General features: G+C 46.1%; 1 protein-coding gene across 1 annotated transcript in view; it reads right to left on the bottom strand.

Moving 5' to 3' along the window:
- Positions 1-16,921, bottom strand: part of LOC124617093 (headcase protein-like) — a 711,612-nt gene that overhangs the window by 11,560 nt on the left and 683,131 nt on the right. Inside the window, exons 3-4 of the mRNA XM_047145238.1 lie at positions 13,287-13,475; positions 10,587-10,775 (exon numbers count right to left, since the gene is read on the bottom strand). Of these exons, the coding sequence (XP_047001194.1) occupies positions 10,587-10,775; positions 13,287-13,475 (378 nt within the window). The remainder of the gene's footprint in view (positions 1-10,586; positions 10,776-13,286; positions 13,476-16,921) is intronic.

The raw sequence follows: 16,921 nt of genomic DNA, 5'->3' as shown, positions 1-16,921 counted from the left end.
TGAAGTGTCTCTTCAGTAAAAGTGTACAGGATTCCCTAATCAGCAAGAATGTAAAGCTGAAATGCACTGAAAGAGCTATACAGTGAGGAGAAAATGTTACAGTAAGGTTTATTTTCTCATTTTCCGTATCAACACAATGGTATCAGTAACGTACAATGAACTTCTTCCAAATGTAAATTACGATAGCAACTTTGTATTAGGACTTATTCTTATGGAAATAGTGGTACCATTATTATACGGTGTTATCATTGTGGGTGGTGTTTCTTAAACAAAATAACCATGAAATATTTTTTTTTACTTCCTCGGACTTATTTCAAACGAGACATGACGCATAAAATGGCTGCAAAAAGCAGGCCGCCGAAGTTTGAGCGATGTGAGACACATGATGCAACAGAAAATGAAATGAGCTTTCAAAATTAGTCTGGCACACAACGTGATGTAATAATAAAGCTATAATGAATAGTTATAGGTGGGTACTGAAAATGCTGTGGAGTGATAACACAAAAAATTAGGTACTGCAGAGAACTGGTGTAAAATTGATGCGACTAAACAGAAAAAGGGGAAGGATAGTAGCAAATGTGTTAGGAAGTCATGAAATAACTTTGATGGTGTCACATGGGACCCTGGAGGGCAAAAATTGTTGGTAAGACAGAGATTGGAATATATAAAAGAAATAATAAGTGCTACTCTGCGACGAAGAGATCGGCAGAGAAGAGAAAATCATGGCGGCCCACATCAAACCAGTCAGATGAGATAAAACCTTAACCTCTTACATGTTTTATATCAAGGGTAATGTATTCTCTAAGTATGAGGGAAAAAAAGGAATACCCATTCACTGCCCTGTTTTACATAGTAGAATTCTCAGATTCCTTGAAGCAGGTCCTTATGCAGACCGCAATTTCAGCAGCTTTGAATAACCCATAATGTGTCTTTCAAAACTTTGGCGATTGTTCCGAGAAACGGGCATGTTAAGTCATTTCACGTTACAAATTCATCGAAGAATAACACTCGCCAACAGCATCCAACTCCTGTTTCTAAAGTACGACTAAATCCAACTCTGTCTGGAAGACAACTGTCTGTAAAAGCTAAGTGCGTATGGGAGACCCAAAGCAGATGACTGTTGTTATGGTGCTAAGGGGTTCATGGTATATGAAGGCACCATGACGAATGCATGTTTCACACTTTCATTGGTGGGCGAAGAAATACTGCTAACACCCAGAGGTAATGTGCAAAAAGCTTGGGCATGGCAATACTGATCACAGCCATCGAGCAATCGGAAGAGCTAGTCAGCTATGCTCAAACACGCTGCACATCCTCTTCCACGGGAATTGAATCGACGACCAATACAGGAATGTGAACCCTTAGTCTGGGTAACGTTTTGGCTAGCAACCTATATGTTCTGGGCCCCAGTTACGACCCAGCCATGGATTAAATTTTGAATAACAAATCGTCAGCAATGGACGTCGAAAACTTCCGGTATAAGGAGTGACCTTCATCTTGACAATGGCCTTGTCAAGAAGGGCAGAGGAGCAGACAGAATTTCAGGGGAACCTCTTGCTCTTGAGTGGAAAATTGCCCCTAAAAGGTGTATGAATAAGCAATGACCAAAGGCATGACAATGCAGGAGGCAATGGAAACCACTGCATTAAAGACACATTATGGGTGTCCACACGACATGTGATCTGTGATCTGTGATTTTAAAAAAGTTGTTTGATGATCTCACCATTGGCAAACGATTCCAGATTTCTCTCTCGGATCCTCAGGAGGAGACAGCCAAATGGAAGGTAACCAAGAGAAAAAGACTGCATAATCAAATCTATGGTTCGGAGTTTGAACGTGGCGGGAAAGCTAGAAAATATGAAAAAGGAAATGCAAAGGCTCAATCTGGGCATAGAGGGGTTCAGTGAAGTGAAATGGAAACAAGATAAGGATTTCTGGTACGACGAATACAGGGTAGTACCTACAGCAGCAGAAAATAGTATAATGGGAATCAGATTCGTTAAAAGTAGGAAGATAGGGCAGAGAGTGAGTTACTTTGAATAATTCTGTGATAGGATTATTCTCACCTGAACTGACAGCAAACCGACGCCAATCACACTATTTCAGGGATCCATGCCGCCGATATGAAGAATTACAGGGTAACTCGTCATGTAACGGAAGATGATAAGTTAATAATCATGACGGATTGAACACTATCGTAGGGGAAAGAACTAAAGACGGTGTTATGGGCGAAAATGGGCTCAGTAGTAGGAATTGAGAGAAGAAAGACTAATTGAGTTACGGAGTAAACTTCAGCTGGTAATAGCGAAAAAACTGTTCAAAAATCGCAAGGAGAGGAGGTATACTTAGAAGAATCCTGGAGACGCGGGAAGATACCAGCTGGATTACAGCATGGCCATGGAAGTGCAGAGAAGCCAAAGGGAAAATTCTGCTGGACAAATAAGAAGAAATGGAAATATAAATGGTCGATGGATGGTGTGATTCAGCATACACTGAAAGTCAAAACAAATTTCGTTGAAATGAAATGCAATGGCAGCAGCATTAAGAGTCCCACATAATTTCCATAGTTACGCCCAAATGAAAGAGTGGATATGTGGAAAGAAAAGGTCTCTACGAGAGGGAGTATTTGACTCATGATACGACACAAGAAGAAATGAGATTCGGTATGGAAGTCGTAAAAGATCCACTGCCCGAGTCATAGTTTAACAGAGCTCAGGAAAACTGGCGATCAAGTAACGCAGTTGGAATAGCTGACATTCCTTCGAAACTTCTAAAATCTTGGGAGAAGTGACAACCAAACGACAGCTCAATCTAAACATCAGCGAAATAATGGCGGAAATAAAGGTTCAAGAGTAGGATTAAAAAACTGCACCAATGTTTCTGCCGTGTAATAATGGCATGGAAGCGCATATCGGTGTGAGTAGCTTTTCTGTGGACACTGTGGCCAAGGCATCCATTTCGCTTGCGGCGTATGAGGAAATCGAGGAAGGCAATGTATTGTCTTTTCTACCTCCATGAAGAACTGGGCGTTACTATTAATGCTACTGATATGTTTCTCGCGTCCGTGGGGCCAAATGACGAATATCTCGCCAAGGAATCCAAAGGAACAACTAGGCTTTAATGGCGGCGTGTGTAATGAAACAACATCGAAATTCTGTACAAAGAGGTTTGCAACAGCTGGAGCTAACGGTCTTCCCATCGCTAGGCCCCCGTCTAATCATAATATTTGTCCTTGTACAGAAAATAAGAAGATGTATGAATGTGCCTAAATATCTCGACGAAGTCGGTCACAAGGGAATGCTACTGATATGTTTCTCGCGTCCGTGGGGCCAAATGACGAATATCTCGCCAAGGAATCCAAAGGAACAACTAGGCTTTAATGGCGGCGTGTGTAATGAAACAACATCGAAATTCTGTACAAAGAGGTTTGCAACAGCTGGAGCTAACGGTCTTCCCATCGCTAGGCCCCCGTCTAATCATAATATTTGTCCTTGTACAGAAAATCCAAAGAATTTTTGATAGGCACATTCGTAAACAGCGTTACCACAACAAAACTGACCATAATCTCTCCATCATATATTGACGACTGTTAATCCGACTGATAAAATCGGCTGAGTTTTTCATACCGTGTTCACAGTATCCCATAAGTTCAGCAAGGAGACTCGCGAAATACCTCGGCAGCTTGTATGCTGGTGAAACAGTGGTGGATACAATGAGGCGTGATTGGCGTCCGGTCCTTGCTGATGTTCGGTGAAGCATAAGCATTAGGTTCTCTAGATGCCTGTCTTGACCACATTGTCTTCCACCGAAGACAGCTTGAGAAGATTAGTTTCCTTCCTTATTGTCCGCAACTCGTGGTCGTGCGGCAGCGTTCTCGCTTCCCACGCCGGGTTCGATTCCCGGCGGGGTCAGGGATTTTCTCTGCCTCGTGATGACTGGGTGTTGTGTGCTGTCCATAGGTTAGTTAGGTTTAAGTAGTTCTAAGTTCTAGGGGACTGATGACCATAGATGTTAAGTCCCATAGTGCTCAGAGCCATTTGAACCATTTGAACCTTCCTTATTATTCTCGATGTTGGGTCGCGTGAGAGATCCTGCTGAGTATCTTTGTCCAATAGCGCACAGGTCTGCGGATCGTAGTCCGCGTATTCCACAATCACTGCTGCGATGCCCTTTTCAGCAGGAAGGGCCACAATGCTTTCATCTTGGCGTAGTGTGCGCTGGCCATTGCGCTCAGCCTAGGCCATGAGCCGGTAGCTTTGCTTTCGTGCGAATACTGACGATATCACGCCAACTTCGCCCTTTGCTTCACTTGCGAGCTTGCGGGCCGCCTGTTCGACACATTTTTTCACTAGCAGGAATGTCTCATGGCGAAAGCGCCAACATTGCACCCGTGTCAATTTTGACGTAAGCTCTGCCACGCCTGGCACTAACGACTTCTGGGAATATTTAATGAAAGAAGCCATTGTAATAAAAATTAGTGATAACGTCTTTAATAGAGACGGCGGCCTGTGTAACGCGGAGTACGATCCAGCGACAGTGCGGTTGAAGCGGACATCGAAGCCTGAGTCAATGTATGTGGTGATGCCGCCTCAGTGAAATCACAGTCAGTAGTTAACGTGTATACGGACGTACTAGCAGTCCACTGGCAGCCATACCATTTCCCAATGGCCAAGGCGTGTTTGGCCGACAGCCTGTGTACTTTAATCACTTGAGGCGGCACGACGCCCAAGGACTTTTTATTCACTCTGCAGTCTTACATTCTTCTAGATGACTGTTTGCTTCTAAATCTACATCTACGTTTCTACATCTACATTTATACCCCGCAAGCCACCCAACGGTATGTCGCGGAAGGCACTTTACGTGCCACTGTCATTAACTCCCTTTCCGGTTCCAGTCGCTTATGGTTCACGAGAAGAACGACTGCCGGAAAGCCTCCGTGCGCGCTCGAATCTCTCTAATTTTACATTCGTGATCTCCTCGGGAGGTATAAGTAGGGGGAAGCAATATATTCGATACCTCATCCAGAAACGCACCCTCTCGAAACCTGGACAGCAAGATACACTGCGATGCAGAGCGCCTCTCTTGCAGAGTCTGCCACTGGAGTTTGCTAAACATCTCCGTAACGCTATCACGCTTACCAAGTAACCCTGTGACGAAACGCGCCGCTCTTGTTTGGATCTTCTCTATCTCCTCCGTCAACCTGGCCTGGTACGGATCCCACACTGATGAGCAATACTCAGATATAGGTCGAACGAGTGTTTTGTAAGCCACCTCCTTTGTTGATGGACTACATTTTCTAAGGACCCTCCCAATGAATCTCAACCTGGCACCCGCCTTACCAACAATTAAATTTATATGGTCATTCCTCTTCAAATCGTTCCGTACGCATACTCCCAAATATTTTACTGAAGTAACTGCTACCAGTGTTTGTTCCGCTATCATATCACAACATACTTGAAACTTCCTGGCATATTAAAAATGTGTGCCGGATCGAGACTCAAACTCGGGACCTTTGCCTTCCTCACAGCCTTACTTCTGCCAGTACCTCGTCTCCTACCTTCTATGCTTGGAGGTACTGGCGGAAGTAAGGCTGTGAGGACGGGGCGTGAGTCGTGCTTGGGTAGCTCAGATGGTAGAGCACTTGCCCGTGAAAGGCAAAGGTCCCGAATTCGAGTCTCGGTCCGGCACACAGTTTTAATCTGCCAGGAAGTTTCATATCAGCGCACACTCCGCTGCAGAGTGAAAATCTCATTCTGGACACAACATACTTGTATCGTGTCCATGAGGAACCACACCTCATACTGATGCTGACAACTGACATCAGTTCTACGTAGAACGAAAGTTTAATCAATCATGTCCAATATGTTATATGAACACCTCCAAACAGAGAGATAAATATGGCGCTGGTCTTCGTTGTGTGACGCTTTCCATTTCCGTTAGCACCACTCCAAGAGTTAGCACATCAGTATCTATCCGCTTTAGTGTTCTCATTTTCATCTGAATAACACCACCGGAAAGGTGCGACATGGGGGAAACAGGTAAAGGTATTACATGCAACTGGCGCAATAAGCACGGTTTAAGCTGCGCATCGCCGTTGACAGCAGAGAGCGTCAGGCAGGGCAGAGGGCGGAGGGCGAAGGCTGCGCGCCAATTTCAGGGAACATAAAGCGGCAGCCGGCAATTAGCCGGTGAGCGCCGCCGCCAAACCGATTAGGGCGCCTAACAACGCCAGGAGTCGCCTCCCCGCTGCAGCAAGTGGCTGCAGACCGCAGCACCTGCAGACATGCCTTGTGGCCTGTCCGCCTGGGGCTCGCTGACTGCCGTCGCGCTGTGTTTACCCACAGTGCCCGAGGTACTCAGGTCTCGCATCACTTGCAATTTCCGCTGGGTTCTAGCGCAAGTACACAGCTGGCCATTTAAACTGTAACACTACGAAAGCGTGAAATTGTCAAGTTCCATGCGGCTTTTCGCGGATGATGCTCTAGTATATAGAGAAGTTGCAGCATTAGAAAATTGCAGTCAAATGCAGGAAGATATGCAGCGGATTGGCACTTGGTGCAGGGAGTGGCAACTGACCCTTAACACTGACAAATGTAATGTATTGCGAATACATAGAAAGAAGGATCCTATATTGTATGATTATATGATAGCGGAACAAACACTGGCAGCAGTTGCTTCTGTAAAATATCTGGGACTATGCGTACGGAACGATTTGAAGTGGAATGATATATAAAATTAATTGTTGGTAAGGCGGGTACCAGGTTGAGATTCATTGGGAGAGTCCTTAGAAAATGTAGTCCATCAACAAAGGAGGTGGCTTAAAAAACACTCGTTCGACCTATACTTGAGTATAGTACCAGGTCGAGTTGACAGAGGAGATAGATAAGATCCAAAGAAGAGCGGCGCGTTTCGCCACAGGGTTATTTGTTAAGCGTGATAGCGTTACGGAGATGTTTAGCAAACTCAAGTGGCAGACTCTGCAAGAGAGGCGCTCTGCATCGCGGTGTAGCTTGCTCGCCAGGTTTCGAGAGGGTGCGTTTCTGGATGAGGTATCGAAATATTGCTTCCCCCTACTTATACCTCCCGAGGAGATCACGAAAGTAAAATTAGAGAGATTCGAGCGCGCACGCAGGCTTCCCGGCAGTCATTCTTCCCGCGAACCGTACGCGACTGGAACAGGAAAGGGACGTAATGACAGTGGTACATAAAGTGCCCTCCGCCACACACCGTTGGGTGGCTTGCGGAGAATAAATGTAAATGCAAAGTGTAATACGTACTTGGGTATGCAAATAATTTACCATTTCATTGAAACTGCATAAATGACGTCTGAGTAACGTCATTTGCTTTGTGTATATATGAAAATTTCGTAAGAATGTATGTTAATCTGTGAGAAGATCGTGTTACGTTTCGTCTACGAAGGACAAACATCTACCATCACGTGCTACGATTCCACAGTGCGGAAGCTGGATCACGGTCTACCGAGACTGTGGTTTATCGCTTCGCAATACTGCTGCTCACAATGGTCTGGAACTCATGACTGATATGAGACTATAGAATCGATGGGTTCAGGAAGGTCGTACTTAACGCCTTGCAGGAACTCAACAGCCACACGTGACTAGCTGGAGGACAATCATTAGTTCACCGGAACAGGATCGTACACCCGCGCCGTGGACCTTCAATTAGTAAATGGGCTTGTCTGCAACAGAGTAAGTATTTATAATGATAGTATGACGCCTGCAGTAGCGCCATGGCGGACTGTCAGCACGTCAACCAATATTGCTGCTTCTCTTGACGCGACAGCAGTAAACAGAGGTACACTGACAGTAGACGCACCAAACCATCTTTTCAGACCATTCCTGATTCCGCGCATAACATTACCATGGACATCTCCATTCTGAAGTCTTCAAAAAGATCGAACGTTGCTAGAGTACATTCATCATCCTCAAACGTACCCAGCATCTGGCATGATGTTACAGAGTACCACTGGGTACACCGAGCGAGGTGGCGCAGAGGTTAGACACTGGACTCGCATTCGGGAGGACGACGGTTCAATCCCGCGTCTGGCCATCCTGATTTAGGTTTTCCGTGATTTCCCTAAATCGCTCCAGGCAAATGCCGGGATGGTTCCTTTCAAAGGGCACGCCCGACTTCCCTCCCCGTCCTTCCCTAATCCGATGAGACCGATGACCTCGCTCTCTGGTCTCCTTCCCCAAACAACCCAACCCCAACCACTGGGTACACAACACGATCACTTTTGGTTATCATGGCCGCGTAATTTGAACAGCAGTCGTCACATTTCTGGCGTGTTAAGGCCAGTTGCTCTGCCCTATCTTTGAGTTCTCCATGATCTTATCCTTTAACAAATTAAGGCATGACCACATGTGTCCCGTGCTGTCAAAACCTACTTCGATACAGAGGATGTTCCACTGCTGCCCTCCTCGTCTCATTCTCCAGATCCCTCGCCCAGTCAAAACGTCTGGTCGTTGGTTGTTGAAATACTGATACATCATCTTTTACTGTCTATTGTGGCTGATGAATTCTGGTGTATAGCTGAAGCAACATGTAATGATTTATCCGTAATTTTCATCCAACCTCACTCGGACTTGATGCCCAATCGGGTTAGAATCACTGATGCTGTCAGAAGTGGCAGCTGTGTGTACGAAATTTTGCACCCTGTATACACCCAAATTGGCTACATATTGTACAGGTAAAAATTCCATCCTCCCTTGTACTGCAGTTTAAAGGGCCAAAAGTGTAGGTACCATGTTATACAGTTCTCTACAGTACCTGTGTAAAAACGGACACATACTTCCCGTGGCCAGGCACTGAAGGGGCGGGTAGTCGCATCCTTGAATTTCAATAAGGACATCTTGCTATCCTGCAGAAGGCAGTCCATCTACATGGTGGTTTTGGTGGCCTTTCTGGTTTTCGAAATACGAGTGGTTCGTCCACAACGAATACTCTTCAAGAGACTGACCATCATCATCATCACCATCAGTAACAACAACAATAGCAGCCCATATTCAGTGCTGGACAGGCTCCCCTCTACACGGTTCCATGTATTATGAGCTTTTGCTATACCCATCTAGCATTAGATGTTGTCAAAATCTTTTTTATCTCTTGAAATCCAGAGACAGGTCAGATGGCGCGAAAATTAACTGAACAGCACAAAATACATTGGACTACCTCAGGTGCGACGATGGTGGTGTTTGCGTCCCCCTTTTCTGCCTATTACAGGGTGTTCACCTATGACCCGTGCGCTATGTGCAGCACTGAGTGGGAACGAATACAGAGGATGCACTAAGTGCCACATAGCACTCTGGCCCTTCTTCGGAATTTAGCAGATTGCATATTGGTTTAGTCAAAATACGACGAGTAAGGAAAAGATGCCCGAGAAAATGTTTTGCGTCATTTAACGCTCCGACTGATGTTTCAGTAAAAACTCGTCACAGTGTTATGCACAAACTCCAACTGAAACCTCACAAAGCACCGGTATAGCATCGACCGACCAATCCTGGTAGAGTTGCTCGATATCACTGTTGCAACTGGTTGTTGCAGCCTTTGCGTGAACGACAGATTGAGCCTGAAACGCTCTTTTTCTCTGATGAAGCATGGCTGCTTTATAAGAGTCCGTGAACAAGCAGAACAATCAGTGTTGCGTTTCAGAAAAATATTGTCTGATATATGAAGGGCGTTTGCTTAATATTGTACAAGGAGTGTGGTGAGCAATTAATGTGCCACTAAGAACTGGGGTAGTATCATTCTACCAACCAAACCATCTGCTTATTGTTTTTTCAGAAAATTAACAATTAATAAAAAGATGTACTGCTATTTCGTGATGGGCAAAACAAGAGCGCTTACGCCAATGCATCCATATGACAATTTTAGAGGTGTTCTGATGATGAGAACTATTAACTAGGAGTTTCTGCTCAGCTCAGTGAGCAAATACTACTGACATATAAGTTTGAAATGGTAAATGGCTCATCCATTTTCGTGGTCTTGTAACCAAGGCCGCTCGGTAACTAGTCTACTTTGGCTGAAACTGAAGCGGCATTTGCCACATTGCGAAGAACGGACTGGAGCATATGCGGCATTGGTTTCCATGCGACAGCAGACACAGCGCTTGCGTCCTACAGGTCGCAAAAAACTACTTGGCACCTGCGTAGAAAAATATTCACTTTCTCGGCAATTGTCGAGTCCATCCCGTCTTAGTTTTCTGTCGCTTGCTGAATTGTAAACTTCGTCCGATAGATGCGGCTGTCTCAGTTGTTTCTGCGCTGATTTTCTTATTTAGTACTCTTGTCTGAGACAACTGTTGATTAAACTGGCATAACCCCTGAAAGGATAGTTTGCACCTCCCCTGTGGCGCGGTCGCCACACACAACGCGAGCCCCACCATTAACATTGCCCCCCCCCCCCTTTCACCCCAAACATGTCGTCTGCGCAGGTAGGGGAAAAAGTAATTTTGTGCGCACTCTACACGAAACACCCTGTATAACAAGAATTGTAGTGAACATATTTTGTGTGTCAGGTCACGACTATGCTTTGAGCTAGAGCAGCACAGATGGGCTGCCAGCACTACTGACCTTGGAGCGCTCAATGCAGCAGTGCATGGCGGCGAAAATGTCGTAAGAGTACATGGTGCCCAGCACGAGGGAGGAGCCGTCCCAGGCGGTGCCGCAGAAGCGGCAGCGGATGCCGCGTCCGGGACCCCAGCCCTCGAGACATGCCATGCACACCGCCGACAGGTACTGCGTACGGCCCTCCACCTTCACCTGTCACAATCACAATAACATCGCTGGCGAAAACATAACTTTAACAGCATTTATTATACAGGGGGCTATAAAATTCCCCTCATAAACTTCTAGGACACGTAGAGGGGCTGAGTGCACAATATTTAGAATTGGAACCCATGTCCAACAGGGTAGTCATGATGGTGGGTCAGCTGATGCCATTTCACGTCTATCCTATATCTCTGGCCTGGTTCGAGCCTCATTTACGTGCCTGTGAGTGTTAAAGCAAGTTGGTTGAGTACGCGGTTGCCGAGTACACCGACATGAACCTTCTACATGGTGAAGCTCACGATGATGGTAGAATTGCCCGTCACCTTTATCAAGATGGTTATCCACAACGTCCGACTCCACCGCATGCCATTTCCGCCACAATTATGCTATGGCTTCGAGAAGAGGTGACTTCACCGTCAGCAGGCGTGACTGTTGTGCTCCAAGGTGAGGCCGCACACCCAAATAGAAAGAGGCCGTATTGTATCATGTTGAAGAGAACCCGTCAACGAGTCCACGAGCAATTGCACGTGCAATGTATGCTGCTCCCAGCACCGTCAGGTATGTTCCGCATGAGCACATCCATACCACCTCCTGGTACTTCCACGATACATTCTCTTCACAGCCGGATGAAAATTTACTAGGGACTGTGTTCTCAGTTCTCGAAACAGCCATATCTGGGCAGGCGAAAACCCACATGTCACGCATGTCCAAGGATTACAAGACAGATTTTGTATGAATGGGCAAGTATTCTGGGTGGTCACCGTACATGCTTAAACCCAAGCACACGGGGTTCAATCCAGTTGACCCTTACACAACACGTATTGGGCGTGTTGTTGGATGCTGTGCAAATCCGTCAAAACATGTGATTTCAGCGCAACGGCGCATCCGTTCACTTTTCACGTCATATTCGAGGACATATGGACCAACGATTCGAACACACACGGATAGACCGAGGTGGTCCAATCGCAGGGTCTCCACGAGCCCCTAATTTGACTTCACAGGACTCTTCTTCTGGGGTAGAATGAAGAGTTTGGTTTATGAGATTCGTGTAGAGACAGAAGATCTAGCGACACGAGTTGTGGGTATGTACCACACCATACGTAGGTACAATGTGTGCAATGGACCTAGTGGTGGTCACATGGAACCTTTTGTGTAGTGGATCAGAATGCTAACAATCCTTTTGAAAAGGACAAACACTGTTTAACTGTAAAAAACAGTGTTTGTGAAATCGATTAGTTTCCTTTTTGTTGCTTTGGTTATAGTTGAGTGCAACTGCAAAACAAGTGATGTACTGGGTCACGCCTTATTAATTACTTACTAAAAAAAAAGGTCGTTTTTACCAACATGTTTTCACATGGTTATAGCACGGAAACGGTGCGTTTCCGGATATGAGTTCCAATTCAATATATTATCTAACCAGTCCCCTTAAGGCCCCAGAAGTTAGTAAGCGAAATTTTAGAGCACCCTGTATAAATAACGCCAATAACACAATATATCATATAACAATAAAAGACTTCATATATGATTTAGCCGCCCTTAGCCGTAGGGTGTCCAATAAAGGACTTTCTGATTTTAAAATTCAGCGACGCGTAAACTAACACCGACAGAAGAATGCAATAAACAGTGAAATTACTCTGAAAAAGGGAAGAATTTTATACATTAGTTTCAAATAGTATTCACAAAAGCCGTTATGAGACGGCATTTTCTGTACAGCTCGCATCAGCATGCATAAATAAACTCGTTCTCCACAAGCATTTTTTGTAACCACATCACGGTCTTCTCACAATTATACCACTCGCAGTAGCGAGGTGGCATTTATTGTGTCTCGACGGAAATGGTTTCAGCTGCCACACACATCGACGATTGAAGCTCGTTCAACGGGTGAGATAGTTCCGATAGCCAGCGGCTTTCAACATGCCCCACAAAATGTAGTCACGAGGAGCCGTGTCCGTGTCTACGGAGGCCAACCCACGTGCCAGTAAATTTTGGATAACCCAACGCACTCTTCTACCTTACCACTCATCAAGCAAGCGAAACACCTGTTCGGTGTTATGTGGTCGAAACGCTTGCTGTGTGGCGACAAACTGTTTGTCCGTGCGCTAGTTATCGACTCTCGTATGCAAAAATGGCCGATAAAATGCTTCTGCTGTATACAGATGCCCAAATAGTAACTTTTAGGAGAATGCAGCAGTTTAGGTTCACACGAACAGGGATTTTCGGAACCCTGAAATCGCCTGTTTTGTTTATTCACAAATCCATTTAGGTGGAAGTGTTTTTCATCTATCAACCAGATGTGGCCAGCATCAAACACTTAATGATATACCACTGTGAGAATCTCGTTCACAAAGTCGGCCCTTTCTGGTATAGCAGGTAGAGATGCGAAAGTCGGCCCTTTCTGGTATAGCAGGTAGAGATGCGATCAGAATGGAGCTGTACAAGAACCTGGCAGCTCAGTAGGTGACACACTATATGGAGAAAGGTCGCCCGCTGGGGGCTACCCACCTGTATGCAGAACCTGGCGTGCTGCCGAGGGCTGAGAAAGAAGGTGCCGTCGATGAGGGGGTAGCGGTCGAACACGGGCAGAGACGCCTGGCACAAGATGCAGCACACGCGGGACGTGTGCAGCGCCGCCAGCGTCGACAGGATGAAGCAGCGCGTCTCGTCGTTGCCATGGTTGCCCTCGTCCTCCATCTGCAACAACCAACACAAAGCAGCATGTCAGTGTCATTTCATACCACTTGCTTCTTATAACGTTCCATCTGGGGCGAGCATGCGTCACGGACGTTGCCACTGAGAACCGATACAGGAAATAATAACGCCATTGCAGCAACTGCTCAGCAGATGGCAACAGTTCATAAAACCATAGTCAAACTTACTTGGACCTGCACAAATGTAGCAAACTAAGATTTTCTTCGCAATACAGATAAAGAAAATGTGGCACCAATCTAGCCGTCCTCTGTGCCATTCATTCTCCGAGTTTCATTGCAGCTTCACATTCGTAAGAACAATTTTGAAGATGGGTGACACAGTTCATTCATATTTAATACGATGACGGTGCTGAAAAATCGTGTGTGTGTGTGTGTGTGTGTGTGTGTGTGTGTGTGTGTGTGTGTGCGTGCGCGCGCGCGAGGGAGCGAGAGTGAGGGGGGGGGGGGGGAATTCGACGGGCGCATGGGAAAGAACAAGCATCGCGCCTGACTGGTAGATTGTAAAACGGGAGGACAACAGTGTTTTTTGTTTTCGTTTTTAAGTTCCTATGGGACCAAACTGCTAACATCATGACTTCCTATGGGACCAAACTGCTAACATCATGACTCCCTAGGCTTACATATTATTTAATCCAACTTAAACTAACTGACGCTAAGGACAACACACACACACAGATGCCCAAGGGATGACTCGAACCTTCAACGGGAAGAGCCGCGCGAACCGTAGAAGGCGCCCTAGACCGCACGGCTACTCCGCGCGGCGAGAACAGTGTTGTGCGGTGCGATGGAACGCAGTAAGCGAAACAAGATGAGTTCAAAAATTGAGAAGAAAAATCGGACAAGAAACATTTATACTTTTAATTTCAAGCAGAAGTCGAGCTGCTCAGTAAAACTCAATAAATAGTAAAAGTAACAACAAACCAAGAAAACTGAAACCAATATCTTTATTTTAAATACTTGGTTTATTTTTCGAATCAAGCAATTTGCAATTCTCTTCAACAATAGCATCCTTTCGTTTTGAATGAGTAGGCGATATACTGGGTTATGGCGAAAATTTTCGTAACATCTCGTATGAATTTCAGACATTTGAAAGTTGTTACACATTTGAAAGTGGTTTTGGACAGTCCAAAGTGCAAGGATATCTTAATTCAGCTAACGACAGCCAGTGTGTATGACTAAACGAAAGTTCTGACTGTAAGCAAAATGTGTCCGTTTCATGGGTTATTCAATATAAATCCTCTTTTTATTTTAATTAGCTTTTATTCTACCAACTAAGCAACCAATAGTTGATTTTTACTTATGCTTAACCGTGTAACATCTCATATGAATTTCAGATATTTGAAAGTTGTTACTCATTTGAAAGTGGTTTTGGACAATCCAAAATGCAAGGTTATCTTAATTCAGCTAACGACAGCTAGTGCCGCAGCCTGATGTCATTCGGAAAATTTGTTTTGTTGCCGATCTCAAGGAACTGAAAACATTCTGTAACAGAACGAACAGCAACCGGAGTCAGGTGCCGAATCTAGGACATTCGCAAACTGTCTCCACCAATCGCAGTCGTTGACCTGCCTACGGCAGTAGGAGCAAGGTGCTCCCTGCTGCCTATGCACAGAGTCAACGACCGGGAATACTGACCAACCTTCAGGAAGTTTCTGCAGTTACACCGACCATGGTGTAGCAAAATCCAAGGCTAGGTCACCGTTCCCTGTTCGAGATGCATCTAAGGGACATAGAAACACGGCGGCTTCAGCCCCACATAGTGCATTTAGACCCTCACGGTCATTCCGTCATCTTCGAACAGCTGGTCAGAAATATGACGTCCAGTCTGGCCAATCAGCGTGATTCCGATGACGCTGCCGTTAACATCATCGACAGGCCTCGAGCCTCAGTCCGCCACCTAACTCTCCGGGATCTCAGACACCTCAGCACACTGCAGGCTTCACAAAACTACTTCTCTGGGGTCCAGCCGTACCCACGTTCGTTGAGATTCTAAAGGAGGACGCCTTCTCTCTGTGCTACTGGGACGAGGTGAAGTGTGCCGTATTCCCAGTGACAGCAGCCGACGCCGGGCCGTTCAGCTACGGACCGGTAAACGAGATTTCGCCTGACACACCAGCTGCAGTGGCGACGCGTGGCCCCTGCCACTGGAAGGTCAACACACCAGGAGATACTTGGGAGGTCAACACACCGGGAGACGCCGTGTCGGTGCAGTCGCCACGTTCGTAAGGGATCACCGTTAGCGGCGTCGATGACTGACGATTGTAAATAAACAGTAATTATGAGAGGTGGCATGCGTTTACCATGCACACAGTGACTTGCCCCCTCTCATATTTATATCTTACTCTGAGTAATTCCATTTGGGAAAGTATAGCCGAGTATGGTCATTACAAGGCTAGTATTGAGAACTCATAAGATATGAATATTTTCCTCTCTAAATGCATGCGGTGAAAAGTTGCTGTTCCTTCACACGCGAACTTCCCACGCCGCATCTTTCGTCACCCGGGTGGCCCAGTGACAGGCGGGTTCTGCTGAGCTTGAAAGGGTTATGCCGACGGGTGTGAGGGAGTCGAGTGGATGCTGTCTAGACGCCGACATTGTCATAAGAGCGGGGGCGACATGCCCACAGGGGCCTGAAGGAGCGGCTGGGGTTAGAGATTCCGTTACTTCGCAGAAACTTAGTGAAAACACTTTCTGACGGGCTACCAGGGAGGCGTGGGAATGACTTGTGTTCCCAGGCAGTCTTGGCGGGCAAATTCCCGCGTTTTCTGCAAAATTATAACTGTGATTGGCTTTCCCAGGCGATAGCTCCGTGACGTAGCAAAATCGGCGCAGAAATTGGCGCCAAGTATCTCCATTGGTGGAATGGCAGTGCTTCGGTAATAGAGTGGAATTTTCCGCCGGTTTTCAAGTTGCTGATTGGAACGTTTAACCACGGCCACTGTGGTGGAGGCGGTAATGTTCTGTGTTCGGCTTGTACGGGTGCTCTTGGTAGAGTCGGTTCTCGCCTTTCGGTCGGAGTAGGTTACAAGACTGAGCTCTTGCTGCTCTGGACAGCCTACCTTCCGCTGGCTGTCTAATATACATTCATTTCATTGTAACTGTTTGACAAAGTTGCTGAAGTTTCGACTTCAACGTAACTTTCCGAGTACAGTTGGCAATTGAGCATTCTGCATACAAGCGGCCTGTGATGTCAGTCTTGAGCAGTTTTGGCTTGAGTTGACTGTATAGGAGTTACTGTGTGACTTCGCTTGTTAAAATCAATCACTGTACCGTCAGTGATTATGTGGCGAGCCTTCTTCGTCTCCCTCAGAGGCGCATTTGTGTTGTTAGGAAGTCTTTTGTCTGGAACACCAGACCACGATAATTTGTTTCGGGCTATACTCGCGATACTATCATCACCATGACGGGACGTCGAAGCAACCAGCCATC

Source organism: Schistocerca americana, chromosome 1 (assembly GCF_021461395.2).
Source record: "Schistocerca americana isolate TAMUIC-IGC-003095 chromosome 1, iqSchAmer2.1, whole genome shotgun sequence".
In the NCBI taxonomy this organism is placed as follows: domain Eukaryota; kingdom Metazoa; phylum Arthropoda; class Insecta; order Orthoptera; family Acrididae; genus Schistocerca; species Schistocerca americana.
The sequence above is the reverse complement of the archived record's forward strand: the minus strand, read 5'-3'. Positions and strand labels throughout refer to the sequence as shown.